The sequence below is a fragment of the Onychomys torridus genome, chromosome 8 (genome assembly GCF_903995425.1).
Source record: "Onychomys torridus chromosome 8, mOncTor1.1, whole genome shotgun sequence".
NCBI classification, from domain to species: Eukaryota; Metazoa; Chordata; class Mammalia; order Rodentia; family Cricetidae; genus Onychomys; species Onychomys torridus.
This window is the reverse complement of record NC_050450.1, coordinates 63,675,491-63,700,041: the sequence shown is the minus strand read 5'-3', so window position 1 is coordinate 63,700,041 and position 24,551 is coordinate 63,675,491. Positions and strand designations below refer to the sequence as shown.

The 24,551-nt window shown below is 52.2% G+C and overlaps 1 protein-coding gene and 1 long non-coding RNA gene across 4 annotated transcripts; one reads left to right on the top strand and one right to left on the bottom strand.

Moving 5' to 3' along the window:
• Positions 1–1,356: 1,356 nt before the first annotated feature.
• Positions 1,357–9,267, bottom strand: LOC118589094. Its single transcript, XR_004945640.1, has 3 exons — positions 9,205–9,267; positions 6,318–6,611; positions 1,357–1,564 (listed from the first exon to the last, which is right to left on the bottom strand). It is a non-coding gene; the product is annotated as an uncharacterized LOC118589094 (long non-coding RNA).
• Positions 8,891–23,093, top strand: Wdr81 (WD repeat domain 81). 3 transcript variants are annotated; one of them, XM_036195995.1, is made up of 11 exons: positions 8,894–8,994; positions 9,237–12,818; positions 13,535–13,642; positions 13,870–14,060; positions 14,184–14,374; positions 15,589–15,754; positions 15,836–16,001; positions 17,812–18,498; positions 19,062–19,207; positions 19,447–19,626; positions 21,958–23,093. In XM_036195995.1, exons 2-11 carry the CDS (start codon positions 9,245–9,247, stop codon positions 22,276–22,278), a joined length of 5,730 nt encoding a protein of 1,909 aa, XP_036051888.1. In that variant the 5' UTR covers positions 8,894–8,994; positions 9,237–9,244; the 3' UTR covers positions 22,279–23,093. The 3 variants fall into 3 exon arrangements, with proteins under 3 accessions (XP_036051889.1, XP_036051887.1, XP_036051888.1); XM_036195994.1 differs by having other exon boundaries at positions 8,892–12,818; XM_036195996.1 differs by lacking the exon at positions 21,958–23,093 and having other exon boundaries at positions 8,891–12,818; positions 19,062–19,215; positions 19,447–19,544.
• Positions 23,094–24,551: the final 1,458 nt, after the last annotated feature.

Below are 24,551 nucleotides of genomic sequence, written 5' to 3'. Positions count from 1 at the left end.
CCCTCCCGACGTCTGGGCTCTGATTGGCAAGGAGGCCACCCCCTTGCCTGGAGGAACTTCTCTAAGCCACGCCCAACAACTCACCAGCTGGCCAATAGCTGAAAAGGCGTGGCTAGCCCTCGGCCTCCGCAACTTGCTTAGACCAGTTCTACGTCAAGCCATAGTTTAAAGAGCAGAAGGAAGTGAAGGCGTGTGCTTTTGCAGTGCATCTTGGTCAATGAAGTTCTTACGGTGACACCCGGCTCCCCAGAATGCAGCGCGCTCTGTGAGTTGGCATTTTTAAACTGGTCTGTGAGTCGGTCGCGGGGAAGTCCTTAAAGGGCTACAGCCCCTCCTTCTTGGAACTTCTTTTAGACCACCTCAGAACCGATTCACCAGCCTTTACAGAAGGCCTAAGTTAAGGAAGGTGGAGCTCGCAAAAGCAACAGGATTGGACAGAACTGAGGATGGAAGTCAGCCACCGATGCCGCAGAGCTCCCGAGGGCTTCGGGGAATAGGGACGACTGTCACCCGCGCGGCCCCAGTCTTCACTGGAGATCTAGTCTACCCTTCGTGGGTCTAGTGAGATGAGTCTTTTCTAGTAAACGTCTGTGTCGTCCTGGTCGCCGAAGCGCCACGGCTTCTCAAGGGGCAGCTTCCTAACAAAGGATTTATAGCACAGCTCTGACTTTAGAGAGAAGGCGTCTGTTTAGAAATTAGGGGACGATCTGTGGGAAAGTAATACAGTCAGAAACCCCATTCTCTGATTTGCACCCATTCAGTCCCGGCCTCCAAAGCGCTTCACTGACTCAGGCCTACTTAGGGAAGTGATTTCAAAGGTAGAGACCAATGAAGAGGCTGCTCCTTCCCCAGGGGCCAATCAGAGTCTGAAGAGCGGGGGATGGGCAAAAACTGAAATGAACCCAATGACTTGGCAAAAGCTGCTGAATTGCTTATTTAAAGGGACAAGCCTGGGACCACCTCATCACTCCCTCCTCACCCTCAGAGAGGAATTTGTGGCCCGGGGTTCATGACTTTTGCATCGTATCCAGATTGAGGGTGCCGGCAACTGAGGCGGAAAAATGAGAGGGGAGCCTGAGGTAGCTCCTGTATGGCCTAGGTGACTGCTAACTCCTTCAGACTCCTGAGTTCTGTCTTCAGGACATTGTGCCTTTAAGGAGACTTCCTGCCTTCCGCCCCAGTAACAGCTGATTGTTCGACCCCAGGGGACGAATCAGCCTTAACCACATCCTCCTCCTTTTAGCTTGTCCTCCATCTCCTTTGCTCAGATCCGCCCCCCCCCCCCCCGTGCCCCCATTGGGTGGTAAGGGAAGGAAATGGAACTCCAAGCACGAGGGGCGGAGGGTTATGGTTTTGTTCTTTCAATGATCTTTTCTCCATCACTCCAGGATTGTCACCTCCCCAAACATCCTCCCCTTAGTTTTTCAGAGTTCTGAGGAAATTGGAACCGGAGATATTTCTTGTCAGCACAGTCAGTTTGGTGAGGAGGCCTGTTCCGGTGGCTCAATGAGTGTGGGTGCTCCAGCAGGCTCCCGTGGATGGTAAAGGGAAACTGAGCCCAGGCCTAGGGGAAAGGAAAGGTTGGGTAAAGTAAGCCTGGTGGGTCAGAACCCTGTTTCCTGTGCCAGCTGCCCCCTTTCTCGCTGTTTCCCTTCCTAGGTCAGGTAGCTGCTGGAGTCCTCTGCCTACTTCCTCCACGTCCAGCTTCCTGGGTGCCACTAATCTTTTAGGTTAGCCCACCCCCTCCCGCAGCAAATGTGCCAACATTTTGTTAGCTCAGGTACCGCAGGTGGAACACACGGGTCCTAGAAGCCAGGTTCGTCTTCTGGGAACTCTTACAGGAAGACCCAGGTAAATATGTTACCCCAGCTCTGAGCTGGGAATCAGGGTCACTCCAGGACAAACTTAGTCCCAGGACTGACTTGGCAGGGTTGGGGGAAATTGAGTAGGGCTCTGGCCAAGCCTGGAAGAAAGAGGAGTTTCAACAAGCCGCCCCATTCTCCTTTCTCCCTAGCACAGGAGCCCCATCCCCTCCTCACTCAAGACCCCTGTGGTGGCCCTTCTGTGTGTTAGTCCCCTCTCTAACCTCCTCCCGCCACCTCAAGGCCAAGAGCGTGGGCTTCAGGCTGAGATTTCTCCACCTTAGCACTATTGATAGGTTGAGCCAGATAATTTCTTACATACATGGCTGCCCTGCGCACAGTAGGACGGCCAGCACTACCCTGGCCTCTATCCTAGATCCCAGCAGCACAGGATTCCAATTATAACTAACAGAAGTGTCCCCAGTTTTCCTCTGGGGTGTCCAAATCCACCCTAGTGGAGAAGCACTGAATTAGGCAAACATTTGATTCCAGTGCTCACTGGCAAGTGAGCTTAGGAATGAGTGATATTTTCCTCATCTCCAAAACAATATATATCCTAAAGTATGGTGTCTCGTAGGGTTTTAAGAAGAAATTGTTTGAAACCACTTAGCACAGTGCAAATCCAGCGGACCCACAGTTGGCAGACTCTTTGCCAGCTTCTTTCTTGCTGACCTCACTTGGTGCGGGCTGGTGGCCCACAGGCAGCTGCGGTTTCCTCAGTGCCGAGCCAGAAGTGTTCTGGAAACACGGTATGAAAGTAGGCAAAGGGGAGTGACTGATCCTCGGCCCCAGACTCCCCAAAGCCCAGGGGAGCCTGAGCGGGAATTCAGGAGATAACAGGTGAGGGAGAGGGGAATTGGGAGAACAGATACAGAGAGTATTATTTTAATTATTATCAGTAATGGTAGTGGTGGGGCTTTATTCATGTAAAGCACTCCACTGAGTTATATCCCCTGTACTCCAAAGCCTTACTTTTGAAGCTATGCCGTGAATGTCTGTGCATCAGAGCTATCCAGGGGCTCATTCCACACTGAGTCAAACGTGCACCTTAAAGTTAGTTCAGTGGCAGAGTACTGGCTCAACTAGCAGGCAGGAAGCCTTGGGTTCAATCCCCAAGATAACAAAGCCAAGACGTTTTCTAAAGTTCAGATAAAGGAAAGTCGGTGCCCTAGAATCTCTGGTGGGACAGGTCCTCCCCAGCCTTGAGAGGACAGAGAACAAGAGGTAAATTTAAACATTCAAGATTATTGTAGTACACAGCCAACACCACTAGAGGGCAGGGTACACAGACTCCGAGAAAAGTAGTTTTTGTTCAGTTTAAATAAGCTGAGACCAGAGCAAAGACCTTTCAGACCCAGTTCTATTGGTACCAAGGCACAACCTTCAGATCATCAAAATGGGCCCTCACAGAGGGTAGTAATAAGGCACACTTGTTACCTCAGCATTTGAGAGGTGGTGGTGGCGTGTCACATGCCTTTGGTCCTAGCATGAGGGCAGATCTCTGTGTTTGAGGCCAGCCTGGTCTACAGCATGAGTTCCCAGCCAGGCAGGGCTACACAGAGAAACCTTGTCTCAAATCCTGCCTCCCCGCCACCAGGAAAAAAGGATTAGGATCTGGAGAGATGGCTTAGTAGTTAACTGGCTGTTCTTCCAGAGGACCTGGGTTCAATTCCCAGCACCGGCATGGCTGTAACTCTAGTTACCGTGCTCTAGAGTTACATCACTGTCTGCAATTCTAGCTCCAGGAGATCCAACACCCTCACATAGACACAGACAGGAAAAACACCAACTCATATAAAATAAAAATAAACAAATCATGAGAGACAGAGAGGTGGGGAAGTGAGGGAGAGAGAAAAAGAGAGGAGGCTAGAGGATCTTGAATTCAAGACTCACCTTGGATACATATTAAGGTTCTTTCCTGGGTTCCAAGGTGTGTGGGGGGTGGGAGGGCTAAGCAAAAAACAAATGGACAAACAAACATCTCTCTGTCCTTTGGTTTCAGGTTCTCATATCTAAACTGAAGATAGAGAATTTTCATGGGCCATCTTGTTTCTCAACTGAAAAACAATAATGTCCAAGTACAGGAATATTAATTAGTTAATTAACTAGAAGAGAATATAAGCTCATTTGCCTGCATATTCCCTCTCTCTCTCTCTCTCTCTCTCTCTCTCTCTCTCTCTCGGACAAGGTCTCATTATGTCACCCGGGCTAGCCTGGAACCTTCTACATAGACCAGGCTGGCATGGAACTCGCAAAGATTCTCCTGCCTCTGCCTCTAGTGTTGGGATTAAAGGTGAGCACCACTATGCCTGGTTCTTTCTTTTCTTATTTTTTTTAATGTTTGTAAATATTTTGATCGCATACATGAATGTGCACCCTGTGAGTGCCTGGGGCCCATAGAGGCCAGGAGGAGGTGCCAGATCCCCTGAAAGTAGAGTTACAGATGACGGTGAGCCACCCAGCGTGGGTGCCAGGAACCAAACCCAGGTCCTCTGTAAGAGTAACAAGTAACCAGTAAGCCATCTCTCTAGTCCCTAACATTTATTGAAGTGAAACAAAACTTACTGTTTGGAATGTTCTGGTGGAAGATCCACCTCAACTCCCCTCCCCATCTCTTTCCCTAAACCTGCCCCTTCAAAGCCCGCCAAACACAGCTGCTCCCCCAGAGAGGCTCAAGACCACTCCCACAGAGTATATAAGCTGCATCCCAGAAAACAGACACATGGTTCTTCTTCCCGTCTCTCATCCCTGTCTCCTCTCTGCTGGGCCGGGGAATTGCCTGGAAACACTTTATCCATTAAACCTTGCCAAATAGATCTGATTCGGTTTGCTCTGTCAACAGAGAGGCCTTCAGGAGGCCTAAAACATCACTTTTCTCATTAACTTCATTTTATTTCATTTTTAGACTTTTAAAAAAGACTTATTTTTGGGGTTGGGGATTTAGCTCAGTGGTAGAGTGCTTGCCTAGCAAGTGCAAGGCCCTAGGTTTGATCCTCAGCTCCACAAAAAAAAAAAAAAAGAAAAGAAAAGAAAAGAAAAAGACTTATTTTTATTTTATGTGAATGGGTGTTTTGCTTGCATGTTTCTCTGTGCACCACATGTGTGCAGTGCCCATGGAGGCCAGAAGAGGGCGTCATATCACCTTGGAACTGGAGCTATAGACAGTTGTTAGTTATGTGGTGCTGGGAATTGAACCGTAGTCCTCTGAAGAGCCCTCAGTGCCCTGAACCACTGAGCCATCTGCCCAGCCCTTAACTTCACTTTACAGCTGCATAAAATGATGCATGGAAGTGACTTAAGCAGATCCAGTGAGCATTCCAGGGCTTGTCCTGCTGCAATGATTTATGGGTTGTTTCATGTGTCTAGTGTGGCTCTCTCTGAGTGCTTATGGAGTTGCATCAGAGCCCTCAAGAGGCAGGTAAGACACAGCCAGAGTGGCCCTGCCTGAGTCTGATGATGTTTGAAAATCCACACACGCCGGGCAGTGGTGGTGCACGCCTTTAATCCCAGCACTCAGGAGGCAGAGGCAGGCGGATCTGTGAGTTTGAGGCCATCCTGGTCTCCAAAGCAAGTTCCAGGAAAGGCGCAAAGATACACAGAGAAACCCTGTCTCGAAAAAAAAAAAAAAAAAAAAAGGATATCACTATATATAGACCAGGCTGTCTCAGACTTACAGGGATCCTCCTGCCTCTGCCTCCCAAGTGCTGGGATTAATGGCGTGCACCTCCACCTGGCCTTTTTTTTTTTTTTTAAAGATTTATTATGTATACAGTGTACTGCCTGCATGACAGAAGAGGGCGCCAGATCTCATTATAGTTGTGAGCCACCATGTGGTTGCTGGGAATTGAACTCAGGACCTCTGGAAGAGCAGTCAGTGCTCTTAACCGTTGAGCCATCTTTCCAGCCCGAGAGAACTGTCTTTAAAAAAAAAAAAAAAAGTGTTTATTTCTGGTTCCAGAGAGGTAAGAGTCCATCCTGCCAGGGAGGCAGAATCAGGAAGCCAAGTAGCACAAGCCGAGAGAACAAACTGGTAGTGAGGCAAAGCTTTGAACCATCAAGCCTGCCCACAGTGATGTATTTCTGTGGCACAGCAGGGCCACACCTCTCTCTCACCCTTTCAAACAATACCACTGCCGGGCTGTGGTGGCGCCCGCCTGTAATCCCAGCACTCAGGAGGCAGAGGCAGGTGGATCTCTGTGAGTTCGAGGCCAGCCTGGTCCACAGAGCGAGTCCCAGGACAGGCTCCAAAGCTACAGAGAAACCCTGTCTCAAAAAACCAAAAAAAAAAAAAAAAAAAAAAAAGAAAGAAAGAAAGAAAGAAAGAAAAAATACCACCAAGTGGGATCAAGTGTCAAATGCCTGCCCTTACGGGGAACACTTCTCACTCCAAAAACCACTTCTAACCATTTCGGCTCTGGATGTAGGACCACTCACAGGCCTTGTGGGCACACATACCTGTGTTTCATAGCTGGGAAAATGGAACGGTCAGGAGACTTAGGAAAGACACTAGACAATGTCTGGAATTACTGCTGGGGTTCCTTCACACTTTTGTTGAAGTCATTGATAAAGTCATGATGCTCAACCTGTGAATAACTGTGATCCCGATCCCAGCACTTGACGGGAGGAGGCTGGAGAGTCTGAAGTCCGAGGTCATCTTCACATAGTGGTTTAGGGATATGTGACACAGTTCAAGTCCCTCATGGTAGAAGTCCTGACAGCAGGAACTGGAAACAACCAGTCACACTGGATCTGTAGGCATGAAGCAAAAGAAGATAAATTTGTTTCTTTTTTCAGATAGGGTAGCATGTAGTCCGGAGTGGTCCTCAAACTCCCTTCACAGTCAGGATGACTTTGAATTTCTGCTCTTCCCACCTCCACCTCCCAAGGTCTGGGATTATAGGTGTGTGTCAGTATACTGATGTGAAGCACTGGTTTTAAAATAAATTGGCCTGGATTTAAGTCCTGTCAAGTTTTTCTAATGTGATCTTTAACAAGTTTACTAAAGGTAGCTGGTTAGCTTCTTTATCCTAAACTAGGTATGAAAGTAGCTCTTGTTTTTTGTTTTTCATGACAGAGTTTCTCTTTGGAGCCTGTCCTGGGACTTGCTCTGTAGACCAGGCTGGCCTCGAACTCACAGAGATCCTCCTGCCTCTGCCTCCCGAGTGCTGGGATTAAAGGCGTGCACCACCACTGCCCAGCATATACTTACAATCTTAACCTCAAAAGGTTCCCCAAACTTGAGTTGGTGAAATGGACCATCAGGCAAAAGAGTTTGCAGCATACGCCTGATGACCTGAATTTGATTCCCTAATGCCATGGTGTAAGGGAAGAACCGACTTTCCAAAGTTGTTCTCCGACCTCCACGTGTGTACTAAGGCACATGTGCAGCTGCCCACTCGCACACACAGTAAAAACAACAAACAAACCAGAGAAAGAGAGAGAAAATAAAATGAGATATGTAAAGCTTTTGGCAGGTGGCTAACTCCTGGTAAGCACTCCACAAATGGGGAAGTTACTACATATAAGGTCATGTGATCAAGCACATCTGGGGCTCCAGCAGCCCCCGAAGAAGAAACAGATGGAATCTGTCATATCTAAACCACTGATGTCTTTTCTTTGGGCAGTCTTTTCCTTCTCCTCTTTCTCTCCCCCTTTCTTTTTCGAGTTAGGTCTTGTATAACCCTGGGTGGCCTGGAAGTCTTTACTTAACTACATTGGCTTTGAAGTTGCAATGATCCTCTGCCTGATCTGTTTTATTTATTTTGAGACAGGGTCTCACTATGTAGCCTTTGCTGGTCTCTCACTCTGTACACCAAACTGGCCTTGAACTCAGAGAAATCTGCCTGCCCCTGCCTCTCAAATGCCGGGATTAAAGGTATGTGCCATCACACCTGGGTTTTAATTTTTATTTTATTTTATTTTTTTTGGTTTTTCGAGACAAGGTTTCTCTGTGTAGTTTTGGTGACTGTCTTGGATCCCGCTTGGTAGACCAGGCTGGCCTCGAACTCACAGAGATGCACACCTGGCTCTGCCTCCAGGGTGCTGGGGTTAAAGGCATGCACCACCGCCGCCTGGCTGGATTTTAATTTTTAAAACCCATTTATTTTTATATATGTGTATATATGTGGGTGTGTGGGTGTGCTTGTGGAAGCCAGAAGAGGGTGTCAGACACTGCCCGGTTTAAGTGCTTTTAAAAGCCTGAACATCAGTACCAAACTCTTAGGAAACTCAACACACACACACACACACACACACACACACACACACACACACACACACACACGAACGTGGCCCCCCCCCCACACACACACAAGAACGTGCCAAAGTGGTTTTATTGCTGGCCTGGCCTGTGCATGAGCCAGAACCAAGGTCTTTTGAGCACAGGCTCTCTGGTTTCTGTTCCTTGTTCTGTGCGGAACCCGCCTGGAGCTATAGTTGCATCTGCAAGGCTGTGACCACGCTAGCTGGTTCTGTGCCATCTACATTTTCAACAGGAAGTCTCAGGAGAACATTTTGTCTTAAAGAACCCCAAGGCCTCCGTGCCTGGGCCACTTCCTTGCTTCCCAGAACGTTGTGAGGGCCAAGTGGGCAAGTTACTAACCAAGTAAGTTAATTTCCTAATTACCAACCAAGTAATTGGAAAATTAAACTCCTTGTTTCGCGGAGTAGCATGGGAACGCTGAGAGGGTACATGTCAAAGCGTCTGGTTCTGCAGCTGCCAGAGCGGACACTTGGCTAAATGGCTAGCATTTCCAAGATGAGCCTCACTAGACCCCTGTCTCAGAGCCTGCAGGAGAAATCAGAAAGGGGAGAGAGGTCCGGTGCCCTGTTCAGGATGATCTTCCTCTGCACCTGAGAGCGGTTGGATTGCCCAAGTGGCCCTAGAACCAAGCGAGGCTGGGAGGATGCCCCAAAAGAGCAGCAGAAGATACAGTGCCTTGATTCGTCCGCAAGGGTAGGGGCAGAAGCCGGAGGCGGGGTCTCCCTGGGCCCTTTAGAGACACGTGCGGTTGTTTCCGTGTCTGGGAGATCACATGACCCGGATCAGCTGACCCGTCACGGTAGCGCTCAGCTCTGGCGCTCCGCGCTCCCCGCCCCGCTGCGCCCCGGGAGCTCAGGACCCTGCAGAGGGGTAAGCGAATCCTCAGGCCTTCTCTCCTTTGTCGCTGGCTCGCCCCGTCACCTGCACGCCAGCCCTCGCTCCTCGCCCCTCCCAACCTTCCCGGCCTGGCACCCCGGAAGCCACTGCGAGGAGGGCCGGGGCCAGGCTCAGCCTCGCGCTGCCCCCAGGGGGCCAGGACCAGATGGCCCAGGGGAGCAGAGGGCGGAAAGTGGTTCTTACAGCAGGATCTGAGGGCTGGTCCCCATCCTCAGGACCTGACATGGAGGAGCTGCTCCGGAGCGTGGAGCGAGACCTGAATATCGATGCCCGGCAGCTGGCTCCGGTGCCGGGGGGCACCCACGTGGTGGCCCTAGTGCCCGCGCGTTGGCTGGCTAGTCTCCGCGAGCGCCGGCTGGGACCCTGCCCCCGGGCCGAGGGCCTGGGTGAAACGGAAGTCAGGACTCTACTGCAACGCTCGGTACAGAGGCTGCCCGCGGGCTGGACGCGAGTGGAGGTGCACGGGCTTCGGAAACGCAGGCTGTCCTACCCGCTGGGCGGGGGCCTACCCTTTGAGGAGGGGTCCTGTAGCCCTGAGACTCTCACTCGGTTCATGCAGGAGGTGGCTGCCCAGAATTACCGGAACCTGTGGCGCCATGCATACCACACTTATGGGCAGCCCTACAGCCATAGCACTGCCCCCTCAGCTGTGCCTGCCCTAGACTCTATAAGAGAGGCTCTACAGAGGGTCTATGGATGCACTTTCCTGCCAGTAGGTGAATCCATTCAGTGTTCATCAAATGTCAGAGATGGGCCCTGCCCCTCTCGGGGCAGCCCTGCCTGCCCCAGCCTTTTGAGAGCTGAGGCCCTGCTGGAGTCACCAGAGATGCTATATGTGGTACACCCTTATGTTCAGTTCTCTCTGCACGATGTAGTTACCTTCAGCCCTGCCAAGCTGACCAACAGCCAAGCCAAGGTGCTTTTCATTCTCTTCCGTGTCCTCAGAGCCATGGATGCCTGTCACCGCCAAGGGTTGGCCTGTGGGGCCCTGTCTTTGCACCACATTGCCGTGGATGAGAAGCTTTGCAGTGAGCTCCGGCTGGACCTGAGTGCTTATGAGATGCCTTCTGAGGATGAGAGCCAGGAGGTCTCTGTAGAGAAAAATGGGATGGGTGTGAAATCTGAAAAAGAGGAGGCGGGGAGACCTGCGTGTTCCGCCTGCCAGAAGGAACTCAAGGGTCTTGTTCTAGACTGGGTCCATGGCCGAATTAGCAACTTCCACTACCTCATGCAGCTGAATCGGTTGGCAGGTCGACGCCAGGGGGATCCCAACTATCACCCAGTGCTGCCCTGGGTGGTGGACTTTACCACGCCCTATGGGCGCTTCCGAGACCTTCGTAAATCCAAGTTCCGACTCAACAAGGGAGATAAGCAGTTGGACTTCACCTATGAGATGACCCGGCAGGCATTTGTAGCAGGTGGTGCAGGGGGTGGGGAGCCACCCCACGTTCCTCACCACATCTCTGATGTCCTCTCTGACATCACATACTATGTCTACAAGGCTCGGCGCACACCCCGCTCGGTACTCTGTGGACATGTCCGAGCACAGTGGGAGCCCCATGAGTATCCTGCCTCCATGGAGCGGATGCAGACCTGGACACCTGATGAGTGTATCCCTGAATTCTACACGGATCCCTCTATCTTTTGCTCCATCCACCCTGACATGCCTGACCTGGATGTACCAGCCTGGTGCAGCTCTAGCCAGGAGTTTGTGGCTGCCCATAGAGCTCTGCTGGAAAGCTGGGAGGTGTCCCAAGACCTGCATCATTGGATTGACCTTACCTTCGGCTACAAACTCCAGGGCAAAGAGGCTGTGAAGGAGAAGAATGTGTGTCTGCACTTGGTAGATGCCCACACCCACCTGACCAGCTACGGTGTGGTACAGCTCTTTGATCAGCCACATCCCCAGCGCCTGGTGGGGGCTCCTACCCTGGCGCCTGAGCCTCCACTCATCCCCCGGCTATTGGTCCAACCCATTCAGGAGGCCACAGGCCAGGAAGACATTCCAGGACAACTTATCAATGGGGTGGGCAGGCTTGTTTTAGAGGCCACTCATTGTGAGACAGGCTGGACTAGAGACAGGCCCATGACAGGGGAAGATGACTTAGAACAGGCTACGGAAGCTCTGGATTCTATCTCCCTCCCCGGGAAGGCAGGTGACCAGTTGGGATCTTCCTCCAGCCAAGCCTCACCTGGCCTGTTGTCTTTTTCAGCAACCTCAGGTTCTCGACCAGGCCGCAGAAGCAGAGCTGCTGGGTTGGACCCTGGGGAGGGCGAAGAGGGGAAGATTGTTCTTCCTGAAGGCTTCAGTCCCATCCAGGCCTTGGAGGAGCTGGAGAAAATGGGGAACTTCCTGGCTAAAGGCCTAGGCAGCCAGCTGGAGGTACCCCAACAGCCTCAGGTCCAGCCACCTGTGCACCTGCCGAGCCTCTTCCATCGAGACATGCAGGTGCTGGGTGTGCTGTTGGCCGAGATGGTGTTTGCCACCAGGGTCCGGACGTTGCAACCTGATGCGCCTTTGTGGGTACGCTTTGAGGCTGTTCGGGCTCTCTGCACACGCCACTCCAAGGACATCCCCGTGTCTCTGCAGCCTGTGCTGGACACACTTCTGCAGCTAAGTAGACCCAGAAGTCCCATGGTGGTGAAGAAGGGCAAGCTGGACCCACTGTTTGAGTACAGGCCTGTTTGCCAAGGATTGCCCCCACCCAGCCCAGCCCAGCTCCTCAGCCCCTTCAGTTCTGTGGTCCCCTTTCCTCCGTACTTCCCAGCACTGCACAAGTTCATTCTGTTGTATCAGGCGAGGCGTGTGGAGGATGAGGCCCAGGGACGGGAGCTGGTGTTTGCTCTGTGGCAGCAACTGGGTGCAGTGCTGAATGACATCACTCCTGAGGGCCTGGAGATCTTGCTGCCTTTCGTGCTGTCCCTCATGTCCGAGGAGCACACGGCTGTGTATACAGCCTGGTACCTATTTGAACCCGTCGCCAAGGCCCTGGGCCCCAAAAATGCCAATAAGTACCTCCTGAAGCCCCTCATCGGTGCCTATGAGAGCCCTTGCCGGCTGCATGGCCGCTTCTACCTGTACACCGACTGTTTTGTGGCCCAGTTGGTGGTGAGGTTGGGCTTGCAAGCCTTCCTTATCCACCTGCTGCCCCATGTCCTTCAGGTACTAGCTGGGGTGGAGGCCTCCCAGGAGGAGAGCAAAGGCCTGGTTGGAACCACTGAGGATGAGGAAAGCGAGCTCCCAGGGTCCAGGCCTGGCTCCTGTGCCTTTGGGGAAGAGATTCAGATGGATGGGGAGCCTGCTGCTTCCTCAGGCCTGGGACTTCCAGATTACAGGTCAGGCGTCAGCTTCCACGACCAAGCCGACCTGCCGGACACAGAGGATTTCCAGTCTGGGCTTTATGTGGCCGAATCTCCACAGCCCCAGGAGGCTGAGGCCATGAGCCTGGGCCAGCTGAGTGATAAAAGCAGTACTAGTGAGACCTCACAGGGTGAGGAGCGGGGTGGGGAGGATGGGGGTGTCCCTGTGGACAAGAACAGCCTGCAGTCAGGTGACAGCAGCCAGGACCTGAAGCAAAGTGAGGGCTCTGAAGAGGAGGAGGAAGAGGAGGAAGGCTGTGTGATCTTGGAGGAGGAAGAGGAGCCGGATGAAGTCACGGGAACATCTGAGCTTGCCCTGTCTGACACCATGCTGTCCATGGAGACGGTCGTGGCTCCTGGTGACAGGAGAGACAGAGAAGAGGAGGAGGAGCCCTTGACAGAGCAGACAGAAGGCAAAGAGCAGAAGATCCTCCTTGGTGAGTCTGTGGGCCTGGGAGATGTGGGTCAGCCACTCCCCATTTCAGCGTGTCCTGTGCTGTGCATGGGTCCGCCCCGTTCCACACGGTAGCACAAACGGAGCTTACATCCGAGGTCACATGGTCTGGGGTACAGCGTTAGTGCTATGTATGCATTGAAAGGGGGGCTTAGATTTAGCTTTCAGACGTCAGGGAAGGCATCTTTAAAAGGGACATGTTGGGCTAGGGGTGGAGCTTAGCGGTAGCTCACTTGCCTAGTATGTGTGAGGCCCTGGGTGCTTATCCCTAGCACCAGAAAAATAAAGAAGTAAAAGCAAGCAGTGGTTGAGGTGTAAAATTGAATGGGGACTGTCGACAATAAGTGTGAAATGGGAAGAGCATGCGTGCAAGACTTTGAGGCTCTTGTGGTTCCATTAGAGAGACAGTGAAAGGCCAGAGAGGTTTACTGAGGAGAGGCCAGAGGAGTGGTAGCCAGGGACAAGCCTATATTCAGGGACTTGGGAACACTGCTGTAAGGACGACCTTCCTGCAGGTCTCGCCTGAGAAGCCATTTTCCATAGGTCAGCCTTTACCATGGCTCAGTAGATGGGCCCAGTGTGGTCAGGCTCCCTAGCACAGCTTCTGCCAGAGTTGGGCGGGGTGTGCTGTAGCGTGTGGGGTGGGAAGGGTGTTGAGCGTGTTATCTGATGAGCTCAGGGTGTGCTCCTGCCCTGCAGATACAGCCTGCAAGATGGTCCGCTGGCTGTCCGCCAAGCTTGGCCCCACAGTGGCCTCTCGCCATGTGGCCCGGAACCTTTTGCGCCTGCTGACATCTTGTTATGTGGGTAAGGCCTGTGGTTAGTGCCGGAGATCAGATTTCCTCCCAGGCTTCTGCCCATCCTTAGCCCTCTAACTTCACATCACTTCCGGGGCAGGTCCTGTAAGCTGCTTCTTTTCTTGGGTTGGGAGAGGGGACGATCCAGGTCTAGAATGAATAGAAGTTGCCCCACAGTCTTAGAAGGCTGACTTCCCTCCTGCCCTCCACCAGCTTCTCAAAGCCCTTCCTTGGCAGGGCCCACTCGACAGCAGTTCACAGTCAGCAGTGATGAGAGCCCACCACTGAGCGCGGGTAACATCTACCAGAAGAGGCCAGTACTCGGGGACATAGTGTCGGGGCCTGTGCTCAGCTGTCTCCTCCACATCGCCCACCTGTATGGAGAACCTGTTCTTACCTACCAGTACCTGCCCTACATCAGCTACCTGGTCAGTTGCTAGTTCAGCAGGCCTGGGGTGAGGAGGCTAAGGGCCCAAGGACTGGCCCCCAATCTCTGGGGTTCCAGGAGGCCTGGCCCTCATTTATTCTGTTTATTTTTTATTTATTCTCAGGTGGCCCCAGGGAACAACTCAAGCCCCAGCCGACTGAACAGCCGCAAGGAGGCAGGGCTTCTGGCGGCGGTGACACTGACCCAGAAGATCATCGTGTACCTCTCCGACACCACCCTCATGGACATTCTGCCCCGCATCAGCCATGAGGTCTTGCTGCCTGTGCTCAGTTTCCTCACCTCCCTTGTTACAGGGTAGGCTCCTGCTCCGTGGAAGAGCCACCTGGCTGAGGGGTCCCCAGGAAGAGCTGGGAAGCTCAGGGAAAAGGAGATGATAGTGGCCTAGTTGTTCAGAGTCTTGGTCCCAATCTTGTGTGTGGTGGCACAGGCCTTTAATTCCAGCACCCAGAGGAAGGAAGATTTCTGTGAGTTCGAGGCCAGCCTGCCTGGTCTACAGAGCGAGAGCTCCAGGCTAGCTAAGGCTACATAGTGAGACTCTGTCTTTAAAAAAATAGAAAGGAGGGGTTGGGGATTTAGCTCAGCAGTAGAGTGCTTGCCTAGCAAGTGCAAAGGCCTTGGGTTCGGTCCTCAGCTCCGGCAAAAAAAAAAAAAAAAAAAAAAAAAAAAAAAGGAAAGAGCTAGACAGTGGTGGCACACGCCTTTAATCCCAGCACTCAGGAGCTCAGGAGGCAGGCGGATCTCTGTAAGTTCGAGGCCAGCCTGGGCTACCAAGTGAGTTCCAGGACAGACTCCAAAGCTACACAGAGAAACCTTGTCTTGAAAAACACACTAACAAACAAGGAAAAAAAAGAAAAGGAAAAAGAGTCCTGGCTCTGGGTTGTGGGTGTGGCTTGGTGACCGGACTCTTTCCCACCATGCAGGAAATGCTACATTTGAGCTCCAGCACCTGAGAAAAACAAAAATAGGGGCTGGAAAGAATGGCTCAGGGTTTATGAGCACTGGTTACTCTTCCAGGGAACTCGGGTTAGATTCCCAGCACCCACATGGTGGCTCACAACCATCTGTAACTCCATTTCCAGGGGATCTGATGCCCTCCTCTGGTCTCTGTGGGCACTGCATGCATTGGAACAGACACATGCAGGAAAAACACCCATACACATTAAAAAAAGAAAGTTCATGTTCTATCCTAACTCTAACCCCTAGGAAACCACACTGTTTTCCTGTGCCTCCATTTCCTTATCTGCTTTGAACTGGTCAGCCTCACAGCTCCTTTTATTTGAAACCCCCCCCCCCCCCCAGACAGGGTTTCTCGGTGTAGCTTTATGCCTTTCCTGGAACTCACTCTGTAGCCCAGGCTGGCCTCGAACTCACAGAGATCCTCCTGGCTCTTCCTCCCTAGTGCTGGGATTAGAGGCGTGCGCCACCACCGCCCGGCCTTATTTGAAATTCTTGGTGGACTGGTCAAGTCCTTTAGGGAAGGACTTGGAACTCAACAGCTCTGTTTCTAGGTTCCCAAGTGGGGCCCAGGCCCGGACTGTCCTGTGTGTGAAGACCGTTAGCCTCATCGCCCTCATCTGCCTGCGAATTGGGCAGGAGATGGTTCAGCAGCACCTGAGTGAGCCTGTGGCCACCTTCTTTCAAGTCTTCTCTCACCTGCATGAACTCCAGCAGCAGGTAGGCAGAGCGTCTGGGCTGGGCAGGCCAGGCCAGGCCAGGGCTGTGGACTTGCTGACTCCCTGTGCTTCCTGTCTGCAGGATCTGCAGCTGGATCCTAAGGGCTGTACTGAGGGCCAACTGCCAGAGGCCACCTTCTCTGATGGGCGTCGAAGGCCAGTGGACCCCACCCTGCTGGAAGAGCTGCAGAAGGTGTTCACCCTGGAAATGGCGTACACAATCTACGTACCCTTCTCCTGTCTGTTGGGTATTGCCCATCACGTTCCTTTGCACAGCGTTGGTGACTACATCGCTTCCCTGGGGCGGGCCCCGATGCTTTCACTTCCAGAGTCATCAGTGGGTTCTTTTTTTTTTTTGGACACAGCGTTTCATTTAGCCCAGGCTGACCCTCCTTAACTCTGGATCCTTCTGCTCCTACCTGTCTACTGCTGACATTATAGGCATGTGCCACCACTCATGGTTCTTCATTTTCTTAAAAAAATTACTTTGTGTGTGTATATGATGTGTGTGAGTGTGGGTGCATGCATGCCCTGGCATGTGTATGGAAGTGAGAGAAACGTTAGGAGTTAGTTTTCTCCTTCCACTGTGGTTCTGTGGATTGAACTCAGGTGTTGAGTCTTGGCAGCAGCTTCCTCTGCCTGATTGAGTCATCTAGCTCTTGTTTTAATTTTTTTATTCTTTTAAAAGATTTATTCATTTATTATGTATACAGCATGTATGACCAACCAGAGAGGGCACCAGACCTTATTACAGGTGGTTGTGAGCCACCATGTGGTTGCTGGGAATTGAACTCAGGACCTCTGGAAGATCAGTCAGTGCTCTTAACCTCCGAGCTATCTCTCCAGCCCCCTTGTTTTTACTTTTTAAAGATGGACTCTTACTGCATAGTCCTGGCTAGCCTCATATTTTCCATCCCCCTGCCTCTGCATCTGCCTCCTGTGTGCTGGGATTACAGGCGTGCACCACCAGCTCACAGTAGATTTTAAGCACAGTGCTTTCAGAATCAGACCAAACCGATTTGGCCTCAGACCCCAATTTCCATGAGGATTATCTTAGTTAGGTCATTTGGTTGGTTTGTTTTGTTTTTTTGGTTGTTTGAGGTTTCTCTGTGTAGCTCTGGCTGTCCTGAAACTCACTCTGTCTGGCCTCGAACTCACAGAGATCCGCCTGCCTCTGCCTCCTGAGTACTGGGATTAAAGGTGTGTGCCACCACCGCCCAGCCTCGTTAGCATTTCTGTGGAACATAACAACACCACAAGCAAAAGCAGCTTGGGCAGAAAGGGTTTATTTCCTCTTGCGGCTCTCAGGTCACATGCTGTCACAGGGCAGGGACTCAGCAGGAGCTGAAGCGGGAGCCATGGAAGAACACTGACTTGTTTCTTGTTCCTCGTGGCTTGCTCAGCCTGCTTTTTTGTTGTTGGGTGTTTTTGTTTTTTTTTTTTCATTTTCATTTTATTTTTTATTTTTCGGTTTTTTTGAGACAACGTTTCTCTGTGTAGCTCTGGCTGTCTTGGAACTCGCTCTGTAGACCAGGCTGGCCTTGAACTCACAGAGATCCACTTGCCTCTGCCTCCCGAGTGCTGGGGTTAAAGGTGTGCACTGCCATGCTGGGCCATACAAATCTGGGGACATAGGGGAATACGATGGTCTCCAGAAGCTATCTGCAAAGGAATGGACGGCCCGCCATTTTTGTGGCCTCCCTTATGGGATGGGCGCTGTACTGGCTTTCACTCTGAATAGGATGCGCCTTGCGGTTTTGTATACTGTTGCTCCTACAGAATCCTAAGCTCCAAGAGGCAGGACACATCCGTCTTAGTCATCATTCTGTGTCTGTTGCCAGTATGGTGCCTGGCATACATGTCTGTCTCTATAGAGACAGCACCTATGTCTATGTATCGATAAAGGAAACTGGTTTTGAAGGGGAGGAAACTGAGGCTCAAAGCCAGGGACTTAATTGTGCAGAGTAGCCTAGTCAGTACCTTAAGCCCTGCTACCTTAGGTGGTAGCAGCTGCCTGTCATCTTCCCTGATCTTGGGACCTTTCCCACTCCCATGCAGGTGACATCATCCGGAAGATCATCCCTAACCACGAGTTGGTCGGGGAGCTGGCAGGATTGTATCTAGAAAGCATCAGCCCGAGCGCTCGAAACCCATCCAGCATGGAGCCCACTGTGCCTAGTGCTGGCCCCGAGTGGGACCCTCAGAGTGGGAGCTGTCTCCAGGATGATGGCCACTCAGGGACCTTTGGGAGTGTCCTGGTTGGAAATCGAATCCAGATCCCTGACTCTCAACCTGAGAGCCCTGGGCCACTGGGCCCCATCTCTGGAGTGAGTGGTGGGGGCCTCAGCAGCAGGAGTGAAGATAATGCCCTGAAGCGGGAGCTGCCCCGGAGTGCCCACGGGCTGAGCGGGAACTGGCTGGCATACTGGCAATACGAGATTGGTGTGAGCCAGCAGGACGCCCACTTCCACTTCCACCAGATCCGCCTGCAGAGTTTTCTAGGCCACACAGGGGCTGTCAAATGTGTGGCTGCCCTGAGCAGCGAGGACTTCTTTCTGAGTGGCAGCAAGGACCGTACTGTGCGCCTCTGGCCACTGTACAACTATGGGGATGGGACGAGTGAGACAGCCCCCCGCCTCATCTATGCCCAGCACCGCAAGAGTGTCTTCTACGTGGGCCAGCTTGAGGCACCGCAGTATGTGGTGAGCTGTGACGGGGCTGTGCACGTCTGGGACCCCTTCACAGGTGAGCGGGCCCAGGTGAGGCCTGTTCTGTGGCTGCTTTACTGTGCCTTAGCCAGGCCGCTGGGAATGGGACCTTAGTGGGAAATGTATAATGGCGTAATTTGAGGGGGAAGGTTGATTGAGGTGGGAGCAATTGGGAATTAGAAACTGTGGGACCTGAGTTTGAATCCGCTCCCCCAACTTACCCTCCAGCTGCTCTGTTGCTGGAAGCATCTACTTTCCACCTGTGAGAATCAAAACACTTTGGTTAGGAGAGGATGCACGTAGGGCTGGCACAGCCTCACCTGCCATCACTGTGAAGAGAAACATGAACGGAGGCAGAGGGAATAGAGTAGCATCAGTGCTAGCTGGTTAGAGCATGCTGTGTGAAGAGGAGATTGCTTTGCGGGTGGGACCCTGGCTTGGCTATGGAAACAGAAACAGATGAGAAAGCCCTGGAATCGTTTGCATTTTCTGTGGGTCAGTGGGGGATGGGATGCAGGCGTGGGGTGAGTCAGGGGGCTTGAAGTAACCAGGGCTCTCTGGTAGTCACTAGGCCTCCAAATGTATTGTGTCCTTTTACAGGGAAGACCCTTCGCACGGTAGAACCTTCGGATAGCCGGGTGCCCCTGACCGCTGTAGCTGTCATGCCTGCCCCCCACACCAGCATCACCATGGCCAGCTCGGACTCCACCTTGCGCTTTGTGGACTGCAGGAAGCCTGGCTTGCAGGTCAGGAGGTGTGCAGTTCCCTGTGCTCTAGCTGGGGGTCTCTAGGAGCCTGTCAGGGAAGAAACTCAAAGAGGACCTCCAGCGGGAACACTGCAGTGGCAGCCCGGTGGGTGGGACTCTGGGATGGACTGGAGTTCGAGGACAAGCCCCTTGGCATTGTGGCCTCGAGTGGGATGGGCTGCAGTTGGGTGGGGGGTGGTGATGACTGGTGTTCGAGCGCAGTCTTCCTCTACCTGCAGCATGAGTTCCGACTGGGCGGAGGGCTGAACCCTGGGCTTGTTCGCGCCCTGGCGGTCAGCCCCAGTGGCCGGAGCGTTGTGGCTGGCTTCTCCTCGGGATTCATGGTGCTGCTGGACACCCGCACGGGCCTGGTTCTACGAGGCTGGCCAGCCCATGAGGGGGACATTCTACAGATCAAGGTGACTGCCTTAGGTCCCTCCCTTCACTTCTGCTTAGAGCCTGGCCTGAGCGAGCACAGGTTTATGCTGATGTCCCCTACTCAGGGACATCTGATGGGTGGGAAGGTGGCCCTCCTAGGCCAGCTCAGGAGCCAGCTTGCATAGCAGGCAGGCTAGGGCCAGGAACCAGGGCTAGCTCTGACCCTGCTGCTCCACAGAGATGTTCTAATGAGTAACCCTTGTCCATATTTGCCTTGCCTGGAGGATCAGGGGTCGCGCCCTGTCCGTGACCCAGTTCAGGTTAAATAAAGCTCAGCCTGGAGGCTGTTTACTGCCTGGAGACCACTGAGCAGAGTCCATGCCCCCTGCTGGGCTGTCCTGATGGGGGCAGGAACAGGCCCAGGTATGGGCATCATGTTCCCGCCTTCTATATTCAATCCTAGGCCTCGGGGAATGCTCAGAAAGTTCTGGGGCTGCTTGTGGGAGGATTTCTCCCAGTAGCTGGAACTCTCTGCCCAGCATGGATGGAGGCTTAATTAAGGTCATGCTACTGGGGAATGTAGGCTGCCCTCAGCTCTGTCCAGAGCCCTGAGGACATTCTAAGAAAGTGTCAGGATGGCCCTGGGGTCATCCTGTGTCAATTCCAGGTCTCTTTGAGGCTTCTCTTGGCCTCAGTGTTTTTCCATGTGAAATGAGGATGGCACCAGGTGCTCTTTCCGAAGATCTGAGCCTTGTTCTCAGCATAAGCATTGGGCAGCTCAGAACTGCCTGTCAGGGGAGAAACTCAAAGAGGAGACTCCAGCTCCAGGGACTCAGCCCTTATGGCCTCTATGGGCACCTGCTCTCATATGGCATAGACACACACACACACACACACACACACACACACACACAAATAAATGTAAAAAGAGGACAGTGGCAGCATGCACTTCACAGGTTGTTAGGTAGATGCCGTAAAGCAGGTGTGTGTAGTACAATGCCTACACAGAATTGTTGGAATTTTTTTTCTTTATTTTTTAAAAGATTTACATTCATTCATTCATTCATTCATTTGTTTGTTTATAGCAGGATCTCTATATAGCCCTGGCTGTCTCTCTATATAGCCCTGGCTGTCTGAGAATTCACTCTGTAGACTAGGCTGGCTTCAAACTCACAGAGATCCATTCCCCTGCTTCTACCTCCTGAGTGCTGATATTAAAGTTGTGCACCCAGCTATTTTATATATAGAAATGGGTTTTTTTGTTTGTTGGTTGGTTGGTTGGTTGTTTTTTTTGCCTTTTGTTTTTAGTTTTTTTTGAGACAGAGTTTATGTAGCTGTGGCTGTCATGGAACTAGCTGTGTAGCCCAGGCTGGCCTCAAACTCACAGAGATCTGTCTGCCTCTGTCTCTTGAGTGCTGGGATTAAAGGTGTGCCACCATCACTTGGTTTTTAGAAGTGTTTTGTGTGCTTGTGCGTAAGTGCACACTACCTGCATCCAGTGCTAGCTAGAAGAAGTCAGATCCTGTGGAACTGGAGTTACAGATGGTTGGGAGCCACCATGTGGGTGCTGGGAGTTGAACCCAGGTCATTTGCAAGAGTTAGGAAGTACTTTCAACTTCTAAGTCGTCTTTCCAGCACCCCAGCTGAGGACCAAACCAGGGCCTTGCACTTGCTAGGCAAGCACTCTACCACTGAGCTAAATCCCCAACCCCGTCTATTTTTTTGTTTTGTTTTGGTTTTTTTTGAGACAGGGTTTCTCTGTGTAGCTTTTTGCGCCTTTCCTGGGACTTACTTTGTAGACCAGGCTGGCCTTGAACTCACAGAGATCCACCTGCCTCTGCCTCCTGAGTGCTGGGATTAAAGGCGTGCGCCACCACCACCCGGGTGTCTTTTTTTTTTTGACAGGGTTTCCTTGGAGTAGAGTCAGTTCTCAAATGAGAGTAATGATTAAAGTTTTTTTGTTTTGTTTTGTTTTGTTTTTTCCTTTTTTTGGTTGTGTTTTAAGACAAAGTCTGACCCTGAACCCCCTGGTGGCCTGGAGCTTGCTATGTAGACCAGGCTGGCTTCAAATTTGTTCTCAGTGTTGGACTTATGGGCTTGTGAGATTCATCGCAGTCATCTTGCCCAGCCAATGATGATTGTGTTAATAATATATCTAATTTTTCTTTTGGAGATAAGGTCTCACTATATATCTCCCAGACCCTGGCTGGCCTAGGGAAATCACTGTGTAGAGAAGGCTGACGTGAATTCACAGAGGTCTGCCCTCTTGAGTGCTGACGTTAAGGGCATTCTGGAATGGTTGTGGAGTCTGATATGTAGACAGGATCCCCAAGCCTCTACTGAAGCTGTCTGCCCGTTCCCACTCTCTGCAGGCCATCGAGGGCAGCATGCTGGTCAGCTCCTCTTCCGACCATTCCCTGACTGTCTGGAAGGAGCTGGAGCAGAAGCCAACTCACCACTACAAGTCAGCATCCGATCCCATCCACACCTTCGACCTGTATGGCAGCGAGGTGGTCACTGGCACTGTAGCCAACAAGATTGGCATCTGTTCCCTGCTTGACCCACCCTCTCAGGCCACCACAAAGCTCAGTTCCGAGAACTTCCGTGGCACACTCACTAGCCTGGCCTTGCTGCCCACGAAACGCCACCTCCTGCTGGGCTCAGACAATGGCATCATCCGCCTCCTGGCATAGGTCCAGGCAGGAGTTGGCTGAGGGCAGGGGTGAGATGACACCCCTCAGGTCCAGCTCCTCATTCTTGATCTCTCAGCAGCCCCCTCTAAAAGCAAGCCCCAGGCTCTGGGTACCCATGTGGCCTGCCATCTGGAATTATGCAGCTCCTGAATCTCCAAGGCCATGAAGTGGCTTCATTCATGAAACTCTGGGAGATGCTGTTCCTAACCAGCAAGAAGAGGAACAGGGAAAAGCATTATGATCCCCAGCTCTGCCTTCTGATTCACATGGGGACAGGGCAGCTCCAGGACATGAAAGGGAGATTAGCCAGCTGCTTCTAGCCAATCTCTCCCTAGCTCTGTCTCCCAAGGATAGGAAACTGCTCCCATCCGGGGTACTGATGGTACCTGGACTCTAGCCTAAGGAGGGCTGGCCATGACCTGGGAGTTTAAGGGCTTGGTCTGGAGTTTCAGTATCCACTCGGCCAGGTCTTCCCAGTATGGGACCAGAAAAGGGAGTAAAAGGGGAGAGGGGCCAGGGAAGAGGTGGTGATGGCCCCAGCTGGTCCAGGAATGAATCCATGCCTTGCCTTGGTACCCCTAACCACAGTGTTTGTGCCTTGAGCCAGGGAGGCAGTCCTTGGGGCCAGCACCCATGGGGAGAAGGGCGACAGGAATCATCTCTGCATCTCAGGTCCCTCCCAGGGGATGAGAAGATCCTGGCATCTCTTGAGTCCCCATTTGGAGCAGAGAAGAGGTCTGAGGTGTGCCCCTCCTCACTGTTTGCAATCCATGTAAATATGATCAATAAATTCTGTGGAAGTGCCATGGAGCCGAGTGAGGCTGTGTTGTGTTTTGTTTTACCCAGGCTGGGCTCAAGCAGCTCTGCCTCAGGGTTACTAGTGTGTGTCATCATGTCTGCCTTGTGGCTTATCTTTGATTTTTTGAGATGGTCTCATGTAGCTCAGGCTGATTTTGATCTTGGGATGACCCTCCTGCCCGAAGCAAAGTCCTGGGATTATAGGCATGAACCACCAGGCCCAACATTGAACTTTTAAAGAGTTTTTTAAAATGTGTATGAGTGTTCTGCCCACATGTATGTATGTGCATCATATGTGTGTGTGGACCCTGTGGAGGTCAGAGGAGGGTATCAGATTCCCTGGAACTGGAGTTAATGGATGGTTGTGATCAGTGTGGATCCTGAGAACTGAACCTGGGTCTGCTGCAAGAGCAGTCAGTACTCTTAACCACTGAGCCATCTCTCTAGTCCCTATGCCCAGCTTTTTTTTTTTTTATTTAGCTCAAACTACTGGCCTTAAACTTGATATGTAGCTGAGGTTGACCTTGTATTCCCAATCCTTTTACCTTTCCCTTCTAAGTGCTGATACTGTCTATAGGCTTGTACCACTATGCCTACCACTTTATCTTGATGACAGTAGGGCCAGGAAAGCCAAGACCTGGTCGTTACCAGGCCTGTGAAGAGCAGAGCAAGAGGATTGAGAGGGAGCCATTGTCTTGGATGTGGGGCGGTTGGTCTGGGTGGCCTCAGGCAAGTTTCCAGATCTCTCATCCTTGGGGAAAGTAGGGAAAGTGAATGTTGCTGCTGAAGAGGTGGGACCCTGGGAGGGCCTGTCCCTGCTGAGTCTCATCTCTCCACCCTTGTCTTGGGGCCCAGGCCAAAGGTAGCCAGCCAGAATCCTGGGCTTGCTCCAGGCTCCTTCGGCCTCCCCTTCTCTAAGGTAGCTGTGATGACCCTGATGGGAAGACAGGAATTTGGGGATAAGAATCTGATTGTGACTCTGGCCCCAGTTCTGTACCCTTAGTCAAGTCACACAGTCTCCCCGAGCCTAACTGGCCGTGGATCATCCCCATGTTGAGGGGTCATTAGAAGGCTTACCTGGCCCCTGAGCATCCTGGATCTACCCTCTTGCCTAGCCAGACCCAGCCTCCTCAACTGTCTGCTCCTGTACCTCCCTTCTCCAGGCTCGGGCAGGGTTCTGGGTGACTGTTTTAGGATTAGCAGTCCTGATGGGAAAGGGGCTTCTGGCCCCCAAATCAATGTTTAACTGGATGTTTGGGTCAATATTTACCAGCAGAGAAAGCAAGCTGAACGGGGGTTGGCTGAGAGCAAAGGTCCTGTGGGAGGAGAGAGCTGGGCCGGGCTGGCTGCAGCAGGCAGAGCGTGGGGAGCAAGTGGGTCCCGGAGAACACTGTGTGCTGTAGCAAGGAGCCTGACAAGGTAGGATGGAGGTGTGGTTCCACCCGCTCGGGCAGCAGAGGAGGTGGGGAGCTGCC

Coding starts and splice junctions, on each gene's coding strand:
- Wdr81 (XM_036195994.1), top strand. CDS start 9,167: ATGGCCCAGGGGAGCAGAGGGCGGAAAGTGGTTCTTACAGCAGGATCT. Junction 15,755..15,835: donor TGCATGAACTCCAGCAGCAG/GTAGGCAGAGCG, acceptor TCCTGTCTGCAG/GATCTGCAGCTGGATCCTAA. Junction 18,499..19,061: donor CGTCTGGGACCCCTTCACAG/GTGAGCGGGCCC, acceptor GTCCTTTTACAG/GGAAGACCCTTCGCACGGTA.